The sequence below is a fragment of the Anolis carolinensis genome, chromosome 4, assembly GCF_035594765.1.
Source record: "Anolis carolinensis isolate JA03-04 chromosome 4, rAnoCar3.1.pri, whole genome shotgun sequence".
NCBI lineage: Eukaryota > Metazoa > Chordata > Lepidosauria > Squamata > Dactyloidae > Anolis > Anolis carolinensis.
Window position 1 is genome coordinate 156,170,440 of NC_085844.1, and position 23,428 is coordinate 156,193,867.

Below are 23,428 nucleotides of genomic sequence, written 5' to 3' on the forward strand. Positions count from 1 at the left end.
GAGCTTCAATGTCTGATTGTAGAAATAGGAAGAATATTGAACTATCTGGGGATGTTATCGAGTTATATGTTTTTGGACCTGTGAGAATTCCCAAGCAGAATATCCTAAAAAAGTCCAAGAGTATTTTTTAATGTTGCTTAAACATTCTGCTTTTTTGTTTTCTTTCCATCTCACAAGGAAACGAAATTTGTGGGAAAGAAGAGATCTTACCTGGCATTTAACTGCTAATGTTAGATAGGCATACTTTGTGTCTGTCTTTTCCATAAGCATGAAACATAGCTGGGGAATAATGGGGGCTTTCCGTCTGTCCCATGGACAGCCCCCTTTCTGTCTTTCCCAAGTGCTCCTGTCTCTTAGTAAGTGACTGAGCAGAGGAATTGACTTGGACTAAAAGTCAATATATTTCTTAAGCCAATGAAAGATTGTAATTTTTTCAGATACAATGTTGTAGAGTGATTGGAGTGTTGGGTATGCCCTTGCGAGATCCATGATCTGTAGTGCTCCGCTAAGCTATGAAACAGTGAGGAACCTTGAGCCAGTCATTTTCTTCTAGGACTGTTATAAAGATAAAAAAAGAGTAGGGAGGAGAGTTCTGTCTATTTTTAGCTCATTGGTAGAATGATGGTGTGTCATATTAGTATATAAATAATAAATTTATAACACCTGCTTGAGAATGTGTTGTTTGGTAGTGCTAATGTTCCCAGATTTTTCACCTCTGTTCTGTTCAGAATATGGTGTTTGCAAATATGAGTACTGGCTTGTGAAAATAAAAGATATGAATTGGTTAAGCATTTTGTTTGTTTAGGAGTGTGCATATATTTGAGTGGTGTGGAACTGCTGAACTGAAATATCTTTGTGAGAATACTTTTGTTTATACCATGTGCTTTCATGAGGGCTTAGCTATAATGCTGAACTATACTTAATGAAAAAGAGAAGTGAAAGCCTACACTCTCATAGGCAAATCAGAGAAGACGGATGTCTAGGAGAGAAAGGTTTGCTTGGGTTTCTTCTTCCAGTAATAAAGCTTAGTGTATTCTTACGTATGAACACAACCAGGATATGTACAGCTTCTAATTTATTGCTTTCATTTTTCCACTGCTGTTATTGAGGCTTTTGTTTTTTCAAGAAATTATCCTGGATAATAACCAAGTTGGTCACACTTTGTTACTTCCAGTGGACACTTTATTAATTCCTAGGTGGTTGTCACCTGGGAGCAGGCAAGTCTCCATGACAAATACAAAGGGGCATTGTGTAGGGCAGGAAGGAAGCACTTGGGGGCTTGAAAAGACAAGGCATGTTGCAACTCTTGGGAGGAATTAATTCCAAATGCCTTCCACTAGCCACCCTTTTATAAACAAGGGCGGGGAGGGGGGGGGAATAATAGATATTTTCCAAAAAGAAACGGAAGGGAGCAAAGTATTGTGAACTAACATTTTGGGCTGTTTTCAAGTGGATGGTAAGAGGCACAACATTTTTTCTGTTTCTTTTTATAGTTCTAGAGTGTGAAGAATGTTTACAAGTCTGTCTTCAAAAGACCCGCTCAATTGGAATAGTTGCATTTAATTGTACGCTTGAAAAGACAAAAATTAGTATATGAGTGGCAGGGATTGGTTTATTTAAATTTCACTTGAGGTTTTTTAATGTCATGCACAGTTACTTAAGAAAACAGCAAGTGAGCTTTTTCTTTGCCTACTTTTTCTGCAAAATAAAGTTCACAGGAAAATTTGGGTAGCTGAAGCTTGATGCTCAGCATCTTACTGAATAGTACATGCACTTTTCCAGGCATGCAAGCCTTCTGGTTTTAAAGTATTGTTGTATTCATTTTGAATGTGGTGTTCTTAAAATGTATTCCTTTCTTTTATTCAAAGGACACGGAGTTGTGTCTTCAAGCAAACCTGACACAGCAACAGTCGAATGTTCGCCTCCGAGTCCTAACCCTCTGAAAAAAGGTAGTTCAATAAACTGGTCTTTCCCTGATAAAATAAAATCCCCAAGAACAGTGAGGAAGCTTTCAATGAAAATGAAAAAGTTGCCTGAGCTCAGCAGGAAACTGAGTGTCAAAGGAAATTCAAGCCATAATAGCTCGGACAATTCTTCGTTGCTCAAACATAATTGCCAGGACATGGGCCATGCAGCATTACCATCGTCTGGGAACATGTTGGCTGCCGCTGCTAGCAGAAATGTTATAAGCCGATATCATCTTGATAGCAGTGTATCCTCCCAACACAGCTACAAAAAGAAAAGCAACAGGAGTTCCAAATCCTCCTCCAAAGGGGGCTACCTCAGCGACGGAGACTCTCCTGAGCTTATAGCAAAATCTGGAAAACATGCTGGTGAAGGCAGAGCTGGGAAAGGAAAAGAAGGATTCCCAAGCAGCAATGGCAATAAGACAGAAATTGACATAGATGCTTTTAGGCACTATAGTTTTTCTGACCAACCCAAATGTTCCCAGTATATATCTGGACTCATGAGCATTCACTTCTATGGTGCGGAGGATTTGAAACCACCTCGGATGGACTCCAAAGATGTCTTTTGTGCAATCCAAGTAGATTCAGTTAATAAAGCGAGGACTGCCTTGCTGACATGCCGGACAACGTTTCTGGACATGGACCACACTTTCAACATAGAAATAGAAAATGCTCAGCATTTGAAATTGGTGGTCTTCAGTTGGGAGCCCATGCCAAGGAAAAACCGAGTTTGTTGCCATGGTACAGTGGTTCTTCCTGCTCTTTTTCGAGTGACAAGGACTCATCAGCTGGCAGTCAAGCTGGAGCCTAGGGGGCTAATTTATGTCAAGCTGACCCTTCTAGAGCAGTGGGAAAACTCTCTCAATGGACTAGATGGAGAGCAAGAGCCAGTAATGTTTGGGATTGAAGCTCGGAAAGTGGTTGAGAAGGAAAACGTAGGCTTGAGGGTACCCCTCCTGATGAAGAAATGTATTATGGAGATTGAAAAAAGAGGCTGTCAGGTAGAGATGCCTTTTGCAATAATGCCTATATTATTATTATTTCTGTATTTCATATTCAGTGTTTGGAGCTATACAGGTTGAGTGTCTTTTGTCCAAAATTCTTGAGAACAAAAAATTGTTTTGGATTTTAAAAACTTTTTTGGAATATATGTACATATTGAGATATCTTAGAGATGGCCCTCAAGTTTAAACTCTAAATTCATGTGTTTCCTATACATCTTATACACATGGGCTGAAGATAATTTTATACAATATTTTGTGCATGAAATAAGGTTTTTGTACATTGAATCATCAGAAAGCAAAGGTACCACTACCCTGTTTCCCTGAAAATAAGACATCCCCAGAAAATAAGACCTAGTAGAGGTTTTGCTGAATTGCTAAATATAAGGCCTCCCCCGAAAGTAAGACCTAGCAAAGTTTTTGTTTGGAAGCATGCCCACCAAACAGAACACCAGAGCATGCAGGATCAGTAAATATACGTATCATAAAGTGTTGTACATGGAAATAATGGTAGTAACAAGAAATTCTTGATAGGATTCACAGCTTGTCTGGTTATGCTGGTTTATGATGACAACTACTGTACAGTATATAATAAATGTTCATTTTTTGGTTCAACAATAAATGTGAATTCTTCTTCATGGAAAAATAAGACATCCCCTGAAAATAAGACCTAAAGCATCTTTGGGAACAAAAATTAATATAAGATACTGTCTTATTTTTGGGGAAACACGGTATTTGTCTCAGCCACCTATGTGGACAATTTTGGGTGTTAAGAGTATTTTAGACTTTTGGATTCTGGATAAGGGATGCTCAACCTGTATCATATATATGTTACAAATAATGTCATATATTTGTTGAGTACACCTAATATTTCTCCACTTTCATAGTTTGGGTTGTTATGTAATTGCCTACCCTGTGTGGCTCTTGAGTCTGTGAAATCTAATATATGGTAATAGTGGTTGAAAAATGCTTGGCTTTTGCTTATCTAGAACCAGGAACATCCAGTAGATTAGTTGTTAGATCTCTGATAATTTGGAGTAGCTTTCCAAACCTCCCTTTGATTTTCAGTCTGAACGCTGAGAGACGGCAATCTCTGCAATAATTGGCTTGTGGTATCCGCTGTTTTCTCAGTGTCCTTGTTTTTCATCTATGAAACAGAAAGCCTAATTGCCTGCTTTGTCCAGGATTTGCTTCAATATTAAGGTCATATTGGAATCCTTGATTGCTGCTATGTATGGCAGTGGCATGGCTCAAGAAATACAGTATGTAGTTGACTTTACTGCCTAAGGCCCCACCTACACTGCATTATATGGCATTGTAGGCTCAAAATAATCCAGTTCAAAGCAGATAATCTGGATTCAGAAACTGGATTATATGGCAGTGTAGATCCAGTCCAAGTCACCATTTTGTGTCTGGGTAAAGCATTCTCTTAAAAATCCCAAATGTATCCACAAACGTGAAATCCACCTACACCTGCTCTTGACAAAACTGAAAAGCTAGTTTTTAAGGTCTCAGTATGGAAATTGAAATAGTAATAAAGAGTTTTGATGGAGAAATGACTTGCAGGGCAGGCTTTTATGTTCCATCATTACATAAGGTTGAAGAATATAATTACTATCAATGCTTATTGCATCATCTATGCAAATTGGAGTTATTGAATTTCACCCCCTTAGGTAACATATGCATATGCTGTATTTATTTGACTTGTATCCCATCTAAACTGCCCGCAGCATGTAAAAATGTTGAAATCATTTTGCCCCAAAACATTTTTGTCTCCCAGCTACTAAATGAAATCTCATAAAAGACCAATTGAGGTTTTACGTTGCTTCTGGAAAATACTTAGGCTCAAATCTATTTGAGTCCTAATTGAAAGTATTCTTTAGCTCAGGATCAGTCAGATTCAGGATGTCTAAACTGGATGAACAGATAGAAGATTCAAGTTGTTTAACTTTAGACATGACAATATACTTTTGAATAAGGGTCTATGGCATTAGACTGAATTGGAAATGATGCCACTTGTGTGAATAGCAAGTGATTTTTAAAAACACTATCTGTGCCCGGCCACGCATTGCTGTGACGAAGTGTGGTGGTATGGGAAATAAAGTATTGAGGAATTGGTGGTAGTTAAGGTAAAGGGTAAAGATTTTCCCCTGACATTAAGTCCAGTCATGTCTGACTCTGGGGGTTGGTGCTCATCTTCATTTCTAAGCCGTAGAGCTGGCATTGTCCGTAGACACCTCCAAGGTCATATGGCCGGCATGACTGCATGGAACGGTGTTACCTTCCCGCTGGAGCAGTACCTATTGGTGCACTCACATTTGCATGTTTTCGAACTTCTGGGTTGGCAGAAGCTGGGGCTAACAGTGGGGGCTCTCTTCGCTCCCCCAATTCAAACCTGCGGCCTTTCGGTCCAGAAGTTCAGCGTCTCGGCGCTTTAACATGTTGTGCCATCAGGTGATATTATTTCGTAAAGCTTGTGAATATACAGTATTTCTGATTGTTTTTTTTTGTTTTTTTGTCTGTTGGAGGCAAGTATGAATGCTGCAATTAGGGAAAATGATTAGCACGTAATGGCCTTGCAGCTTTAAAGCCTGGCTGTTTCCTCCCTGAGTGATTTTTTTGTTGGGAGGTATTAGCTGGCCCTGATTGTTTCCTGTCTGGAATTCCCTTGTTTTCAGAGTGGTGGTGTTTGCGATATTTTATGTGCTTCTACTGTCTGTGGCCCTGAGAAAACAGAGGATTTGCCAGACTTTGATGATGGGAATACTTTGTTGGGAGTTGTTATTTGGCCCTGATTGTTTCCTGTGTGGAATTCCCCTGTTTTCAGAGTGTTGTTCTTTATTTAGTGTTGTGATTGTAGAGATTCTATTGTTCTGTTTTATTATACTACATTAATTTTTATATATTCTGATTTTAGTGTTTTTGAATACTTGGAGCCAGATTGTATTCATTTTCACAGTTCACAGTAACACAATAATAATAATAATAATAATAATAATAATAATAATAATAATAGTAATAATAGTAATAATAGTAATAATAATGACTTTGGTAATACACACTGCTTCACTCCCTTCTCAGCTTCCTTTCTGGAAGAATCCTTTCTTGGGAGGTGTTAGCTGGCCCTGATTGTTTCCCTTGTGGAATTTTCAATTTCCCTGCTTTCAGAGTGTTGCTCTTTACTGTCCTGGTTTTAGAGATTATATTGTTCTGTATTATTCTATCACAGTAATTATTTCATATTAAAGTAGAATCTCACTTATCCAATATTCGCTTATACAATGTTCTGGATTATCCAACACAGTCTGCCTTTTAGTAATCAATGTTTTTGTAGTCAGTGTTTTAAATTCATTGTGATATTTTGGTGGTAAATTTGTAAGTACAGTAATTACTACATAGCATTACTGCGCATGGAACTACTTTTTCTGTCAAATTTGTTGTATAACATGATGTTTTGGTGCTTAATTTGTATGATGATTACCTAATTTGATGTTTAGTCAGCTTTTCCTGAATCCCTTCTTATTATCCAACATATTCACTTATCCAACGTTCTGCCGGCCTGTTTATGTTGGATGAGACTCTACTGTATATTGATAATCTAATATTATCTGCTTAGAACTGGATTATATGAGGCCCCTTCTACACAGCTGTATAAAATGCACACTGAAGTGGATTATATGGCAGTGTGGAGTCAAAATAATCCAGTGCAAAGCAGATAATATAAGATTATAAATAGGTTATATAGCTGTGTGGAAGGGCCTTGAGTCTACACTGCCATATAATCCAGTGCAAATTAGATAATCTGTGGAAGAGGCCTAAATGAAGCCTAACTCTACCTGTCCCCTGAGTGGGTTGATAGGAGACCAAGTGGGCAGAGCTTAGCCTTCTAACTGGCAGCAATTGGATAAAAACAATTATTCCTCTCCCTCTAATTAGGACTTTATTTTTCTTTTCTTTTTGTTGTATCAACCTAGAGCCGTGGATGATGGGTTGTGTTGTCAAATTTCAAGGTTGGGGGGCCTGTAGTTTTGTTGTTTTGTCCACTGCCCTGATGCCATCACTCTTTTATGCAGGGGATCACCCAAGTTGCCCGTATTGAGGTGCAAGGGGTACATTTACTTCCAGTTCCAGCATTCTCCGAATCCAAAGACTCAGCCACTGATTCTTTTTCTACAGGGTATTTTATACTCATCCAGCTCTCTTCCCATCCCCTTCCTATTTCTAATTGGAAGCTTTTAAAAAAGCAACATTGGCATTTGAAGGAGATTTGAGGAAGTTGCATCAGCGTATCTACGGTAAACAATGCACTGCAAAAGTATAGCAGTTTGGCACCACATGAATTTCCATGGCTCAGTGCTATGGGCTTCTGGGATTTGTAACTTCTCTGTTAGAGAGCTCATGTGCTACAACAAGTTACAAATTCCAGGATTCCATAGAATGGAGCCATAACAGTTAAAGTGGTGCCACACTGCTATAAATCTGCAATGTAGATGATCCCTAAAGTTTGAGCTGGAAAAAAGGGGGATTCTGCTCTGGCTGATCCTAGTGCAGCCTGATTACAACAGGAAAGGTAAATAGGTAACTCTAGAAATCCTCTATTGACATGTGTGGGCAATGAGAGAAAGGAGGAGATAGACCTACATTGCCAGTTATAACGAATATGTTCAAAAACAACAGAGATATATGAGTGTGGCCAATGAAATAGACATTATAAGAAAAGTGATGGTAAGTGAAAGAAAAAGTCATTCCTGAATGCATTTTGGAAGGGGCCATCAAGTGGTCGCTAGAGGTGTTTTTACTTATGCAAGGTATACCCGACCTGTTTGTTTCATGTCAAGATGTACTGTTGTTAATTTTGAAAGAAAGGTTGTTGAAACTTGTTCAAGCTGCTCTTGTTTTTGTTGTGTAGAAAACGTATCCCTATTATTTCCATGCTATTTATGCTTCTGTTACCAGATTTTCTGTTAAAGAAGTAATAGCTAGGAACACATCTACTTGGTTAATGGAGGTTTACTTGTACCCAGTAGCAGGTAATGTCGGGGGAAGAGAAGTTCCATACAAACTCCATACAAGATATTATTGTTTGTTATATATAGTTGCCCATGGCAACCTCCTTGCCGCATCTCTTTTTCAGTTTCTCATTAGCATTGGAGCATATACTTGTAGAACAAATTGCTCTCTAGAAAGACCTTGGAGATGAAATGATACTGTTGCCATGAAACAAAAAACATTACACTCTATTATTTTGTGATCTAATTTTTTGTTAATTTTAAAAATAGGTTTTGACCTAGAATGAACCTTAAATACCTGTCCTCTGTACCTTAGTATTAAATTGCATGTTTTCCCTGTTTCAACCCTCTTAGTTGTAAATAGCCTCAATCTGCTTCCCCTGGGGGTTCATGTTGGCTGGTGGAGTCTACATGTAGATGCAAATAATTATATCAATACATCATTGTCTTATTTTAATTTACTTTGTTTTAAAGTTGGTAGAGTGCTTCAACATTGCTAATTACATTTTCTTTTTCTCAAGACAGCTGGGAATTATGTTTACTGTTTGCCTTCCAGCTTCTTGTGCTCACATCTTGATCCTTCTCCTAGGCATGTTTAAAATCATATTATAACTTGATATTTGATTTACATTTTTTGTGTTTTCTAGTCCAAAAGCTGGGTCTGTGTGGTAAAATTATGATTTTGCTCCTAGGTTGTAGGCCTGTACCGTTTATGTGGCTCAGCAGCAGTCAAGAAAGAACTCCGAGAAGCATTTGAAAAAGATAGCAAAGCTGTTACTCTCTGTGAAACTCAATACCCAGATATAAATGTGATAACAGGTAATGGATTTGCTTGTTAAGTGAGAAGTGAATATATAGTATACTTAGAACATCTGGAATGTTCCTTTGAAAAAAATGTTTTTAATTTTGATGATACAAAATTGAGATGTAAGTGTAATACTGTATGAGCAAATCCTTAAAGCTGTAACCTAATGCTGGTTGAGTAATTCTATTGTCATTAGTATCAAAAATCCGGTTTCTACTCTAGGCTAAGAATATTGATATTCTTATTAGTACAGTAGAGTCTCACTTATCCAAGCCTCGCTTATCCAAGCCTCTGGATTATCCAAGCCATTTTTGTAGTCAATGTTTTCAATATATCGTGATATTTTGGTGCTAAATTCGTAAATACAGTAATTACAACATAACATTACTGTGTATTGAACTACTTTTTCTGTCAAATTTGTTGTATAACATGATGTTTTGGTGCTTAATTTGTAAAATCATAACCTAATTTGATGTTTAATAGGCTTTTCCTTAATCCCTCCTTATTATCCAAGATATTCGCTTATCCAAGCTTCTGCCGGCCCGTTTAGCTTGGATAAGTGAGACTCTACTGTACTATTAAAAAAATTGGGTGCATACCATTGTGAAATTCTTGACATAGTGCCATGTTATATACAGGTAGTCCCCGAGTTACAAACATCCGATTTAATGAACAACCCATAGTTACGAACAGGGGTGAGATAACAGGAAGTGAGAGAAATCTACTGCTAGGAAGGGAAGTTCATTCCTGAAAAAGTTATCATCATGGGGGAAAGGGGTGTCCATTGAAGCTTTATCATTATCACCTCCTTGTTTCCACAACAAGCCAAATTTTTCAAAATCCAGTATCACAGGGACAGAAAATGAGGTGAAGTCTCCTGAACGGGGGCACAGACATCAAAACAAGCACCACAGGGTGTTAAATCTTCCCTATGCTATCCAAAGCACTCTCTCTCTCTCTCTCTCTCTCTCTCTCTCTCTCTCTCTCTCGCTCTCTGTCTGTCTGTCTGTCTGTCTGTCTCTCTAATATATATTGCCACCCAAGGCAAAAGATAATGACGATAATAACAACGCATATATTTCTTTGTTACCTGCATCTCCTCATGGCTCAAACCAGGGTACAACGTGGCTAAAACACATAGATAAAATATACTATTACTAGCTGTGCCCAGCCACGCATTGCTGTGGCATTGTCTGGTGGTGTTGGTGAGAAATTGTTGAGTTAGTGGTGGTATTGAATGTCTGTTGTATGGTAGTCTTTATGTTTAGTATGCACACTGAAGTGGATTATATGGCAGTGTGGAGTCAAGATAATCCAGTTCAAAGCAGATAATATAAGATTCTAAATGGGTTATATAGCTGTGTGGAAGGGCCTTGAGTCTACACTGCCATATAATCCAGTTAAAATCTGATAATCTGTGGAAGAGGCCTAAGTGAGGCCTAACTGTGCCTGTCCCCTGGGCTGAGTAGGTTGCTAGGAGACCAAGTGGGCGGAGCTTAGCCTTCTAACTGGCAGCAATTGGATAAAAACTATTATTCCTCTCCCTGTAATTAGGAATTTATTTTTCTTTTCTTTTTGTTGTATCAACCTAGAGGCGTGAATGATGGGTTGTGTTGTCAAATTTCAAGGTTGGGGGGGCCTGTAGTTTTGTTGTTTTGTCCGCTGCCCTGATGCCATCACTCTTTTATATATATATAGATTAAAATGCATATATTAAAATACACAGAACAAGGACTGAACCCTTTTCCCCATCAACACAATTCAATGTACCAAAGTCGTCTGGACTGCCATTACAGTGTCACTTCACTGGATATGCTGCAGTGTCTTCCTATACAGAAAATCTCAGATGACTTAAGGAGGCCAAGACAGGTAGACAGTACTCAAGTGGAGTGCAAGAACTATGTCAAGTGTGCCAACACTGCTTCTCCCAGTATCTGCTGCCTGAGGGAATGACTTCTCTCTGCTTCAGCTGTTAACCTATGCTTGAACAGTACACTTTTTGAAGGGTGGTGGTGGACTTTGATAGGATAAAAAGTGATGTATGACTGACGGGTCATAGAATGCTGGCAGATTGTTGGAACATAAAAATGGGGTGGATAATGGAATGGAAAAGAGTGGAGTGGAGTGATTGCAATTCTGAATAGAAGCAGTCCATGCTGCAACAGTTTCTTGTAGGATCCTGTGTTAAACATGCAAAATGTTCACCTGTGATTCAGGTGACTTAGGGCCCCATCTACATGAGCCATGTACATCGGTGATGATCCAGAGTGCGGTTCTCTGGGTGAGCATCCAAGGCGCCTGCATACTCAGCAGCATGACACTGAACTGCCCAGTGGCAGGATGGAGTATGCACAGCCCAGCAGCACTGAACTTGATTCAGTGCTGCTGGACCACTATATTTAACCACACCATCTAGTCCTTGGTTTAGTACAGTGGTTTTCAACCTATGAGTCCCCAGGTGTTTTGGTGTACAACACTTATAAATCCCAGCCAGTTTACCAGCTGCTAGGATTTCTGGGAGTTGAAAGCCAAAACATCTGGGGACCCACAAGTTGAGAACCATTGGTTTAGTGGAACCCACTGAGAATGAATTTACTAAGCTCAGTTCAGTGCAATGACAAAACAACAATACAGGTGGGAGAGATAAAAGAAGAATTGCTCCCTCCTCTCCCTCATCCCTTCTCCAATCACTTTATCACTCTGGCCAGTGTCTATGGATGTGATGCACAACAACCACCTCCAGTTTTGTCCCCAGTGGTTGCAGTAAGCCAAGGAATATGAGGGAAATCATGTGTGATTACATGACCCCAGGCCACCCATGCTTGAGGAAAGTGCAACAGCCATGTGAACAGCTGTGGCCTATTCGAAGTATGAACCAGTACGGCTGTTCACAATGTCATTAAGTGCGGGCAAGCCTCTGAGCTTTGGGGAAGTTCTAGGGCAGGCTCTTCAACCTGCAGCCCTCCAGGTGTTTTGGATGTCACTTCCCAGAATTCCTTACCATTGAACAATAGTAAGGCTGGCTAGGGCTTCTGAGAGTTGGAGGCCCAAACATCTGGAGGACCGCAAGTTGAAGATGCTGGCTCTAGAGCATCCAGCAGCTTTTTAAAATGCAGATACAGCCTTGGCAGGCTTTGGGGCAAAAGGTCCCCGTGCATCATGTGCATGCCATGAAGTTGATTTACCCCAGCCTCAACTCCTGTATCTGGTGTAGATGGGCCCTATAACTATCTTTAAAAATACCTTGAGCCTCATCTGATACCATTTTATTTTGATTTTAAGTTTTCATAACATTGAATAAAAGTACACCTAGATTCCATTTTTAATGGAAAATTCCTGTTTTACTCTCTTTGTTCATTTTGGATGATAATAAATCTCAAGATTGGAATTTCCTGTGAGGTGGAATCTTTCAAGCAGCAGTACTTGAATTACAGCTGTTTTGCCAGGAGAATGCTTCCTGTAATCTTGCCCCTTTTAATTTGAGCCCGCACAGCTATTTTTATTTATGAGTGGACCTCACTTCTGTTTTTATAATATGCAGAGTAGTGATAGTGTTAGAAGAACCCTGCAGGATAAAACCAAGAGTCCACTGTGTCCAACACCTGGTGATTTCTATAACACAAGGTGCAGTACCTATTTTTGAAAAAGTTATGTTTTGAAAGATAGTTCCCAGAATCCTCCAACCAGTATAGCAGCATGGTGAACTCTAGGATATTCTCCATTCTTTTTTTAAAAGTTGCCTTCCAACTGATGCAATCCAGTAATTCCAATGTGTGGATTGTGTATGGTGATTAAATTGTTAACCCCCCCAAATCCTATTTTTGTATGATTTATTCTGTAGACTTAAACAGAACTTTATGTATTATTTATTTATTTGGTTTAAACCCTGCTTTTCTCCCAGAATGGGGCACAAAGCAGCTTACAATACTTTAAATGTTTAGCTGAAATCTTAGAATCATAGAATAGTAGAGTTGGAAGAGACCTCATGGGCCATCCAGTCCAACCCCTTGCCAAGTAGCAGGAAATTGCGTTCAAAGCACCCCTGACAGATGGCCATCCAGACTCTGCTTAAAAGCCTCCAAAGAAGGAGCCTCCACCACAGTCCAGGGGAAAGAGTTCCACTGCCAAACAGCCCTCACAGTGAGGACGTTCTTCCTAATGGTCAGGTGGAATCTCCTTTCCTGTAGTTTGAAGCCATTGTTCCGTGTCCTAGTCTGCAGGGCAGCAGAAAACAAGCTTGCTCCCTCCTCCCTGTGACTTCCCTTCACGTATTTGTACATGGCTATCATGTTTCCTCAGCCTTCTCTTCTGCAGGCTAAACATACCCAGTTCTTTAAGCCGTTCCTCATAGGGCTTGTTCTCCAGACCTTTGATCATTTTAGTTGCCCTCCTCTGGACGCTTTCCAGCTTGTCTTAAAAACGTATGTTTAAATACAGCTACACATCTGTTTAAAACATAATTAAAAAGGCAAAACAAACAAAATATACCACTTTGAAATGCCTTATTACATATGATTACAAATCAAAGGCCTGCTTAAAGAAAAAGATGTGTGAGCAAAATGAGTGCGGCTATATATAGGCACAGGTTTAATGCTAAAGCTGAAGCATAAATGACTGTGAGAACACACATGAATTTAATATTACAACCCTATGTTGCTTCTTTTTTGGTGGTGTTTTCTTTTTTTTTAATTTTAGTTTGACTGTGGCATTTATACACACAGAGACACCGACTCTCAAGGCATGCTTTGTTTTGAAAATTCCCCAGTTGGTCAAGGAATGTACATTTAATTATTAAACCTTGACTGCGAAATGCTCCTTTGGCTGGCACCGGCTTACACGCAATTAACTGCGCATGTGATTTGGAATAATGCACCCTGCCGGATTTGGAAGCTGTCGGGCTTCTGATATTGCTGCATCATGTCTGCTCCCAGCCATGTGAACTCTTCTCTTGGAGTAAAGCATGTCATACAGTTAACAGTTCAGCGGGTCAGAAAAATGAGAAATTAATGAGGTGGATTGGGGGAGGTATGTGTTTTCAGCTTGCTGCCTAAATTAGTTTTGAGTGGACAATGGTTGTACCAAGAAAAACGCAGCTGTCAGGAGAGGCAAGTCCATAAAAATAACTGCCATCTCTTCCAGGGCTGATTGGTAAAAGGATTTGGGGGTGAGGGGCGGGTCAGAGGGCTCACAAGTTATTTTGTTTGGGAATTAAGCAGGAGAAAGTGTTTTGAAAAGGAAATATCAGGTGATTTGATTGCATAGTTCCATGTCAATGCTATTAATAGAGGTCTCAAATAGTGCTTCCGAAAATATAGGGCAGATTCCTTTCCTTCCACTTGAATATTTATTGGCAGAATTGTTTACACAACAGATTTTTATTTTTATCGGAATGATGGTGGTACTTTTCTTTACTCACTTTTGCAACATTTCCAAAACCCATAATTTACAAGATAAATTTGGTTGGCTTGGGGCACTTTTTAACTGGTTTTTAAGTGTGTGTTTTGACCATACAGCTCCTTGGGTTTTGCTGGTTATTTTGCTACTGCATCCACTCATTTCATTCTTTTGAGAGCTGTTCATAGCATCTGTTGGTTTTATACATTTCCTGGTTTCTTTCCCCTCTGCAAAACAGCATATTGTTTGCTGAAGTGATTCTATGGTTTGAAAGGCCACAATTTTCCATCTCGTTTTCTATTTCAAAAGGTTTTAAAAGAGGGATAAAGGAGAAGAGAAAAACTCCTTCAAATGAAGCAAATGTATGAAGAGATTGCAGTATTTGTTGCTGTACTTCTCAGGGTTTTTAAAAAGAAAAGCGCCAAACACGTATTTCTGTTGTGCCAGACTATTTTCTGGCAATTCTCAGCAACATCTACAATATTGTATTCCTATCTCAGCAACCCATGTTCTGATGTTATTAAGAATCAAAACCTTTAGGAAAAGCCCAGGTGTAGATTTTTAAAATCACTTTAAAACCCATCCTAAAGAAAGGAGGAAGTGGTTGAGAAATTCTAACAAACCAGGAAGGGTTCACATTTTTTTAATCCAAAAGAGTACAAGAATACATTTTGTACCAATGTGTGTTGGAATTTCTTTTTTAAAAAAATGGAGAATGAGAATAAAATGTAGCAGCTGGGGTTAGGGATTGCCAGAAAATAGTAGAAATTACATTTGGAATATTTTGTAAACAAGTAGAAAAAAACACGACATCTTAGATTCATGTTAATTTGTGAACTACCTTGGCTTAAAATAATTAGACAAAATGTAGTCCTTAAGTTTGCAAATAACTAGTGAACTCACATCCCTTACCAATTGGGTTTCCCAGACTCAAGTGTTGGATTTAAGTCTTCTGGGCCTCTTTGTGGCTGGGAAGTACATGAAGAGCAGCTTACTGTCATGTTATGATTATACAATTAGCCTTTCCATTCTGAGTGGGGCCAATATTCTTTGACATTGTAATCACACAGTCGAGGGGTATTTTGAGCTCCCTTCTCCTTCACCGAGGAATGAAGATAGAATCCCTTGCTTTGCTGTTGAGGATTTTGCTCTTAACAACATCTTCAATTAACACAGTTCACATTACAGTTGGGTCATAGGGCAGGATTTGTGGTAGGCACATTGAGGCTCGCAACAAGTCTTGCTTTGTTAAAGAACACTCAGCAGTGGTATTTCTGTCATGGTTTGGGGATTAACAGGTCCTTTATTTGGCAGATACTTAAATTGGTATCTTGACTTCTTACACTCTTTGTTTTCATTCTGCATTAAATGGTGCCATTTATTAAAGTGCAGGTTGTGCTTGCCTAGTTGGATCAATGATAGAAAGGTATTTTAATTAAAAACGAGCTGAGATTTTGATCATTGTTAGTTGTTTGAATATTATGTAGCACAAAATATAGAGTATGGATTGAAAAGTACTGTATTTTTAACATAACAAAGGATGGAGTGGTTCAAAGACTGAGTTGTAGAGTTTGTTTCAGTTTGCCTAGTGTGTGTGGTATATTTCACACAGGCTTCTTAAATTGAGAGTGCATATGAACTACATTATTGCAGCAGTTCAATGCCCCTTTTACTACTATGGTTCCATTTTGCAGAATCGAGGTATTTTTAGTTTGTTGAGGTACTTAGAATTCCCTAGTGTGTTCCCATGAACCAAAACACTAGCGTTCACTGGCAGCGAGTTTCTTTCTTTTCTTTTTTTTTTGACTCAGTGGACTTCTATATTTAATATGTGTTGTGTGCATGAGATGTAAAATATTCCACATAAGCTCATGAAACTTGCTTTTGTTTGAGTTCTTATTGTCTTAAAAAAGTATTTGCACATATAATTTTGTTTTGTGTTTTAGCTTGCTGTCAGAAGGGGAAAAATTTAGTGTGGCCGAACATAATTGGGTTTGACTCAGTGGGCACCAACTTCATCTGTTCCTTAAATTTACTCAGTGAAGCAATGTCAACTCCAATGGGGGAGATCAGTTGCCAATAGTAGGTGTTCTCAAGGAATACACAGTGCCTCCTTAATTCAACCCTATTCCATAAGCACAACACTATATTTCTGTGGCATATAATATCTTAGCTCTGACCTGGCAGGCAATGGAACATGGTGATAAGATTGACATAGCCTTTTCAGACCACTGGCGGAAGAATCACCTATTTAATGCTCCCCTATATCGGAGACTCTCATCACAGTTAAGACAGAGGGATTAATACCTGCGCTTTTAATTCTCTGAAAAAATGCGCCCTCTAGACATTTTGGTAGAATAGTTGTGGTAGAAACTTTGTTTAAAAAGTATGCTTCTCTGTCTTTCCTGTGTTATAATATCTTGCCTATTGCATTCTGACTAATAAAACATAGATCTTGAAATACAAACACACTTCTGTTATGAAAGCTGTCCATCTTAAGTAATTTTCAAGTATTGTGTGCATTATATTCCATTAATAAGCATACAGAATTTTCATGACGAAGAAGTAAAATCAAGAATTAGAATTTTTTCTCAACTTGGTAATTTGTTTTTGTAGAGTCTGGTAATGAGCAAAAAAAGAAATCTGGTCATATTCCTGGTTTGAGATCTTTTGATGTTTCTTAGAGCGAATAAAGTGATACACTCATGCCAGAGCCTGGAAATGTTATGGACTACATACTGGCTTGAATTATAATACCTTCCTGAATATCTTTTCCAAGCTCTGCCATATGTTTTCTGCATATGGATCCTGTGTGCATACATAGTTGCATTCTGGTGTATTACTTTGTACTATATTCATTGCCCTTTGTTTGCATCTCTTATAAAGGTGTCCTCAAGGATTATTTAAGAGAGTTGCCTTCTCCCTTGATAACCAAACAACTTTATGAAGCTGTTTTGGATGCCATGGGGAAAAAGCCCTTGAAAATGATAGCCAATGGATGTGAGAATGACCCTAGTGATTCTGATCATACAGTGGCTCTCTTAGATTGCCTCCCGGAGGTTGAGAAGGTAAGTATTGTTGATGCATAGTTGATAGCTTACACAATGTCAGATCTTCCTCTTGGCATTGCTTATAATTGAGCCATGTGGCCTCATGAATGAGCTATGCGAATCTTACAATGGGGTGATTACAAACATTGCTGCAGGATGAAGGTAAATCAGTCTGATGGCGTCATCTTTAGCCAGGGAAACACAAAAATGTTTTTAATAGATGAATTTCTCTTAATATGAAATAGTGAAAACTTTCACCCACATTTACCAAGGTATATCTCATACAGCATACTCAATTGCAAGCTTTAATTATTAATTTATTATTCTTTAATTTATATTCTCCTCTGACTATAAGAATTTTTTGGGACTATACTTTGCCTCCAGAAAGCAGTCAGTGATGTGTGGGTCACCTTTTAACTTATGGTGACCCCAAGAATTTCATGGGAGTTTCTTAGGCAAGGAATATTCTAGAGGTGGCCGCCTTCTGGGGTACAATCACACAGTCCCCTATATTAATTAGTGGAGCTGCTAAGAATACAGTAACTTGCCTCTTCAGTGGTTTAAAAGATAAGATCACCTTAGACATCTGTACTCCTTTTTCGATCCCTGTCAAGCACTCCAGCTTTGGCTAGTAGTATGCAAGCAATAAATAATTGCCTCACATAGCAAGCAATACATTCTCAAATGTTCTTGAAATCGAATAGCATTGTGCAATGTCTGTAAAATGTGAATGACTAAAAATAAACAAAAGGGTTTTATTCAGCTTTGTTGGTGGAAACATAAATTGATTTTGAGCAAAGTGGAACATAGTGATTGTTTAACCTTCAGTGAACAGTCATGTGCTTGTCCTGGATATCTCAGGGAAAAATAATTTTATTGACTTGATAAGCTACCAGATGGTGACTTTTTCCCTTTGCCCAGCTATAATTTTCAGGCACTTCTGTCTGAGAGCTGTTGCTTAATTAATTTTACATGCAGTCAGCACATGCTTTATTGCAATGTGAAATTCTAACCTTCTGTCCGGAAGGGCTCCGGTAAAAAGAACTCGCTGTCCCATTTTATAGACAGGCAGCTAGACAGCGGCAACTTTTTCTTAATTATTTGACTCCAGAGCCTTACAGAAAGGACCACTTATGAGCCCCTCAGCATCCTACACTTTCCTCATCCTTCTGCTTTGGCTTCAGTCCTAAACATACATTTTTAACAGCAAATTCCATTGAAATGGATGGGAGTTGCTTCCAAGTAAACATGGTTAAAATGGGAATGTTAATAATTCATTGCTACTTGACATTAGCCAAGTATTAAATTAAAGATGGGTGTTACTTAACACCAACACCAAATTGTTTTCCTTGTTGCCTTTGGGATGGGATTGCACTGTAGATTTTAAGTCTGAGATGGGCATCTTAAGGAGAAAACATATTTTAGTTACTTTGAAATCTTGCAAGTCTGCCATTCTCTAGTCAATACAGCCTGTGTTCAGTTCAAAGGGCGTCAAGCCCAGGTAGGATTGGGAAAGACTCCTACTTGAAATCCCAGAGAGCTATTGCCAGTCATTATAGGTTCAGTTCTGGACTTTACTAGTTGGCTTTCTGTGCCCCCAAAGCTCCTACCTGCTGCTCTTGGTGCCTCTCATGCTAAATAATGGTTATTAAGGTTAAATCTAATCTAATATACAATATACAAAATCTAACATTGTGATTTCTATTTCAAGTTTTGCTACAGTTATTGGTCAGACCTTGGGGAAAAACTGGGGAAAATCTTGGGAATTGTAATCTAAAAAGCAACTTTTTAGATCTCTACTACTGCTCTTTCCTTTAGGGATCATTTTGAACTTATGTGTTACTTTCTGACTTTGGTATAGTGCAACATTAATTAATAAGCAAGCTTCAACATACTATTTTCTGCAAAAGTTTTGATAGCCAAGCACAGAAAAATGGATATATTATGCAGCAGAGTTACAACTAAATAACCATTAGTACAGAATGTTTATGAATGAATGTATATGTATAAAATTCAAGCAGGTGGGAAGAATGAAAATGGTTAATACTTTAAAAAAAGTGAGATCCATTTTTAGCATTCAGAAATTTACAAGTGCCAAATAAAGTTGTCTCACCAACTTCTGTAGACTCATGGAATGGATAAGAATATCTTTATGTGTGTATGTATATACAAACAAATACATATACATACACTAAAGTGCATTGTTTTTAGCACTGTTCTCTACTTTGAGTTTCTGTTAAGAATAAAACAGCATACAAATAAATATAATAATAATAGTAATAATAATAATGTATGAAACTTTATTTTCTTTTTGTTTCAAGGCCACTCTAAAGATGCTGTTGGACCATCTGAAATTGGTGGCTTCGTACCACGAAGTAAACAGAATGACCTGTCAGAACTTAGCAGTATGTTTTGGGCCTGTGTTACTGAGCCAACGCCAGGAAACAACCAATCATAACAACAGAGTTTTCACTGATTCAGAAGAACTTGCGAGTGCCTTGGATTTCAAAAAACACATAGAAGTCCTACATTACCTACTCCAGTTATGGCCAGGTAAAATGTCTTATCGCACAGAACAAGTTTTATTTTCAGGAGAGTTAGCTCTATTAGTCTATTGCATCAGAAACAGCAAAGCGCCTTCATCTTACAGATCAGCTAATTTATCCCAAAGTCCATAGTCCCATTGCATTGGTTTCATGAAATTCCTTAGGTGACATGTATATATGTATTCACATGATAATGTGGGTGGATGAAAATATTCTGATTTAGGAGGTCAGAGGAAACTGAAATCCAAAAGTGTAAACTGTAATAGTTAAGCTGATGCTTATATTTAAAATAATTGCAGTGATAATGGTAATTCAAAAAGCAACGCTAATAATAACAATACAGACTTCTTAATACTGATAATCCAGTAAAATCCTTGGGTGGATAAAAATCGGTTTATCTTTGATTGGGTCACTATGATGATAGCTTTGAACTTCCTCATGAACTATAATTCAACTTTTGTCTCTGAATTGAATCCTCCCTGTCATTTTATGTCCCAGGGGCCTAAAATGTCCTCATTTTTACTTGAATTGTTTATGGAATAATCTTTTGGAATTTCTGTATGAAAAGCAGAACAGTAATCTTTTTAAGTGGCAAGAGTAGTTGTTTCTCTTAAAAATTGTTTATGGTCTGCAAAAGATGTGATAGGTAAATAGAAGATTAAGGCTCTGTGGTGACAGAGCATGACATGTGGCTCTCCAGATGTTGTTGGGCTATAAGTCCCATCACCCTTAATGTGATGAAGACTGCTAGGTGAACTACAGTCCAACAAAAATGGAGGGTTGCATTTTGCTCACTCCTGTTCTCATGTTTTATTTCCCTTGTTCCCCTTCCAGGCAATAACAGCAGAGTAGTTTAACAAAGATGGCCTTTTTTTATTCCACATTGTATTCTCATGTGTGGCATTTCTAAACACTCATTGCTGTTCAGTTGGGTTGTTAGAGGTAGTCATGAAGAGGCAAAGAGATGATCATAGGGAAAGTATTATTCCAACCAAGTTCAGAAGTTAAAAGCTGTATGTGCCCAACGCATCTAGAAGCACACACCTGAATGTCATGAATCATCCCCATTGTATCCCAAACAAGATTCTTAGCACCATGTGTCCATCGCCTGAAGAGGTTCATGTTCATGGGTCTTCTTGTTTCCTTTGCCCTTGATATTCAGAGCTTCTGCCACTGTCTCCTATTGCTCTATGTCTTATTACTTCATAACTCGGTCCATAATGGTGTTTCCTGAATCCTCTCAAGAAGAGCCCTTACAAACAGAGCTCTCTACCTAGAAGTTTTCTAAAGCTAGGTTTTTCCAAGCTGCTGGGTATAGTTTGGTTGGTCAATCTCTGACTAAAATACTGGTTCAGAGAAATCTTAAGCCTTGTTCTCCAGCATAGCTACTGCATACAAAGTGGCTAGATTGTCAGTTTAGGAATAAAAAGATTGGATTTTCCTAGTGTTCAAAGTAATCACATGCTTTCCCAAGGTAAGATGTATAGTAAATAAGCTTTGTATTTCTGATTGACAGGATTTATGTGTTGGAATTATAAATAAACCATGAAATGTTTGGAAAAGGGCTTTCTCTTGAAATAAATCTTCAATGTAACTGTTCATTTACTGGCCACAAATAACAATACAAACCACAAATGGTGTCATAAAGGAGATATTTTCAGACCCTCTTGTGGGTGCATGGTACCATGCAGTCTACGTTAATTAAAGATTCAACATTTTAATTGAATTGAAGTTCATTAAATTTAATTAAACATTGTAGAGAGAGCTCTGTTCTTCTGAAGGAGCCATAGTCTGGGCTCTCAAACATTAATCCCCCCATGGATTTGGAAAACTTGATAACCACACTTGCTTTCCAGTTCAGCTCCTTGGGTTTTTATTTATTTTATAAATGGAAAACACATGATCCTTGTTCAGTCAAAAAACATAACAAAGCTGGCACTTAAGGTTTAGCACATGACCCCTTTGCCTTAAGAGAGCAAAGCCTAAACAGAAGAACTTTTGTTGATGTGCAGGTTCCCTTCCCCACTTTCATTAAATAAGCAGAAAGACTAATAAGAGACTTTCTACAAATCTAGTAAGACTCATTTCTGCAGGGAGACATTTCGGCTCAAATGAGAGCTTACTCACGTGATCATCTCAGAAAGTGGTAGCCAGGATAAATGCTTTCATAAGTTTGGTTCCAGCTTGTGGTATCCTAGTTATGTGCAGGATTTGATTCCTTAGCAAACTCCTACAAATGTTGATTTTTGAAATCTTTTTTATAACTAATGTTTTGATTACTTTATTTGAAATATAAAATGATATTCTCCAGTAGAGGTCTGTTAGAATTGTCACAATGGCTTAGAGTTGATGGCTTAGACAGGGTTGAAGCTATGAGGAGGAAGGATCAGAGCATTGCTCACCCAGTAAGGATTGTGCCCTCCAGATGAAATTTTCCTTCGTTTCCCCAATTTCTAACATCCCTAGATTTCTCACATTTGTTCTGCTTATATTATCTTGGCTCACTTTGCCTGTCCCTTTTCTTTGAATACCTAAACTGTATTTCTAAATTCTCAACTGACCTTTTAAGTTACTGTAATGCTAGAAAGTTAGGGACCGAAAGAAGGTTTCATTTCATTTCATTTGGGGAAGTAAAAAGTTTATTAAGATTTATCTCACTTCTGCATAGCTACATTCCTGGGCTTTATTGTTAGTAACTGAAAGGATAAAAATAATTAAAACAGAAAAGAAGAGTCAACAGCACCTTTTTCAAGTGAGAAACCACTGTTGAACTGGAGGTCAATTTTTACTCTATGTGCCACTTTGGGTATTACTAATAGGGAAATATCATAGTACTCTTGGAATTAGAGCAGTGGTTCTCAACCTTTGAGCCTCCAGGTGTTTTGGACTTCAACTCCCAGAAATCCCAGCCAACTTACCAGCTGTTAGGAACTATGGGAGCTGAAGTCCAAAACACCTGGAGGTCCAGAGGTTGGGAACCACTGAAATAGAGGCATGAAAACCAACCTGACCTCTTTTGGGAAGAAGTTCCACAATTGAAATAGTGATAAAATGTAATAGTAGACATCATCATGAAAATAGTTGTGAAACAGAGACATTTGCCCTAACTTGGAACACAGGAGAGTGTATCTTATTTATATTTTATTATTTTATATATTAAATTATTTATAGATCACTTTTCAATGTGACTTCTCTTTAGTTTTGTTTAAATGTGAATAAAAACAAAAACAAAATACGAAATGCAATAAGCTATGAAATTTTCCTTTGCTTGGAGTCTTGTCTTATTTTTTAAAAGAAAAGAAAGTATTAAATTAGTGTGCAAATGGATGAATATTCAACTTTAGATAAAGATAGGCAACATACCCCCCCCCAAAAGTGTGGGTAGATACAGCACTGAATTAGATTACTAATTTATCTGTCAAGTATGTGGTGAAGGCTTATGGTTGACTATGTTGACTTCCTGTTAACAATAAGTTTCAGATGTGACACACAAATAAGAAATATCATCCCCCACCCCTACTGTAGCCTACTCTTTCCCTCTTCCTAGGGTCTTCATGTCATTCAGGATCCATTCATCCTCTGCTTATTACCTTCTAACTTCGTGGCTTGTAATATACCATTTCCTAGGCTTGGACTAACCCATCCCACCCAGTTCT

General features: G+C 38.2%; 1 protein-coding gene across 2 annotated transcripts in view; it reads left to right on the plus strand.

Annotated features, from left to right (window-relative positions):
- The window catches only part of syde2 (synapse defective Rho GTPase homolog 2), a 50,210-nt gene that overhangs the window by 21,008 nt on the left and 5,774 nt on the right, over positions 1 to 23,428 (plus strand). For both annotated transcript variants that reach the window (XM_062978071.1, XM_003223069.4), the window contains exons 3-6: positions 1,869 to 2,968; positions 8,670 to 8,796; positions 17,063 to 17,244; positions 19,548 to 19,779. In XM_062978071.1, coding sequence (XP_062834141.1) covers positions 1,869 to 2,968; positions 8,670 to 8,796; positions 17,063 to 17,244; positions 19,548 to 19,779 — 1,641 coding nt within the window. The remainder of the gene's footprint in view (positions 1 to 1,868; positions 2,969 to 8,669; positions 8,797 to 17,062; positions 17,245 to 19,547; positions 19,780 to 23,428) is intronic.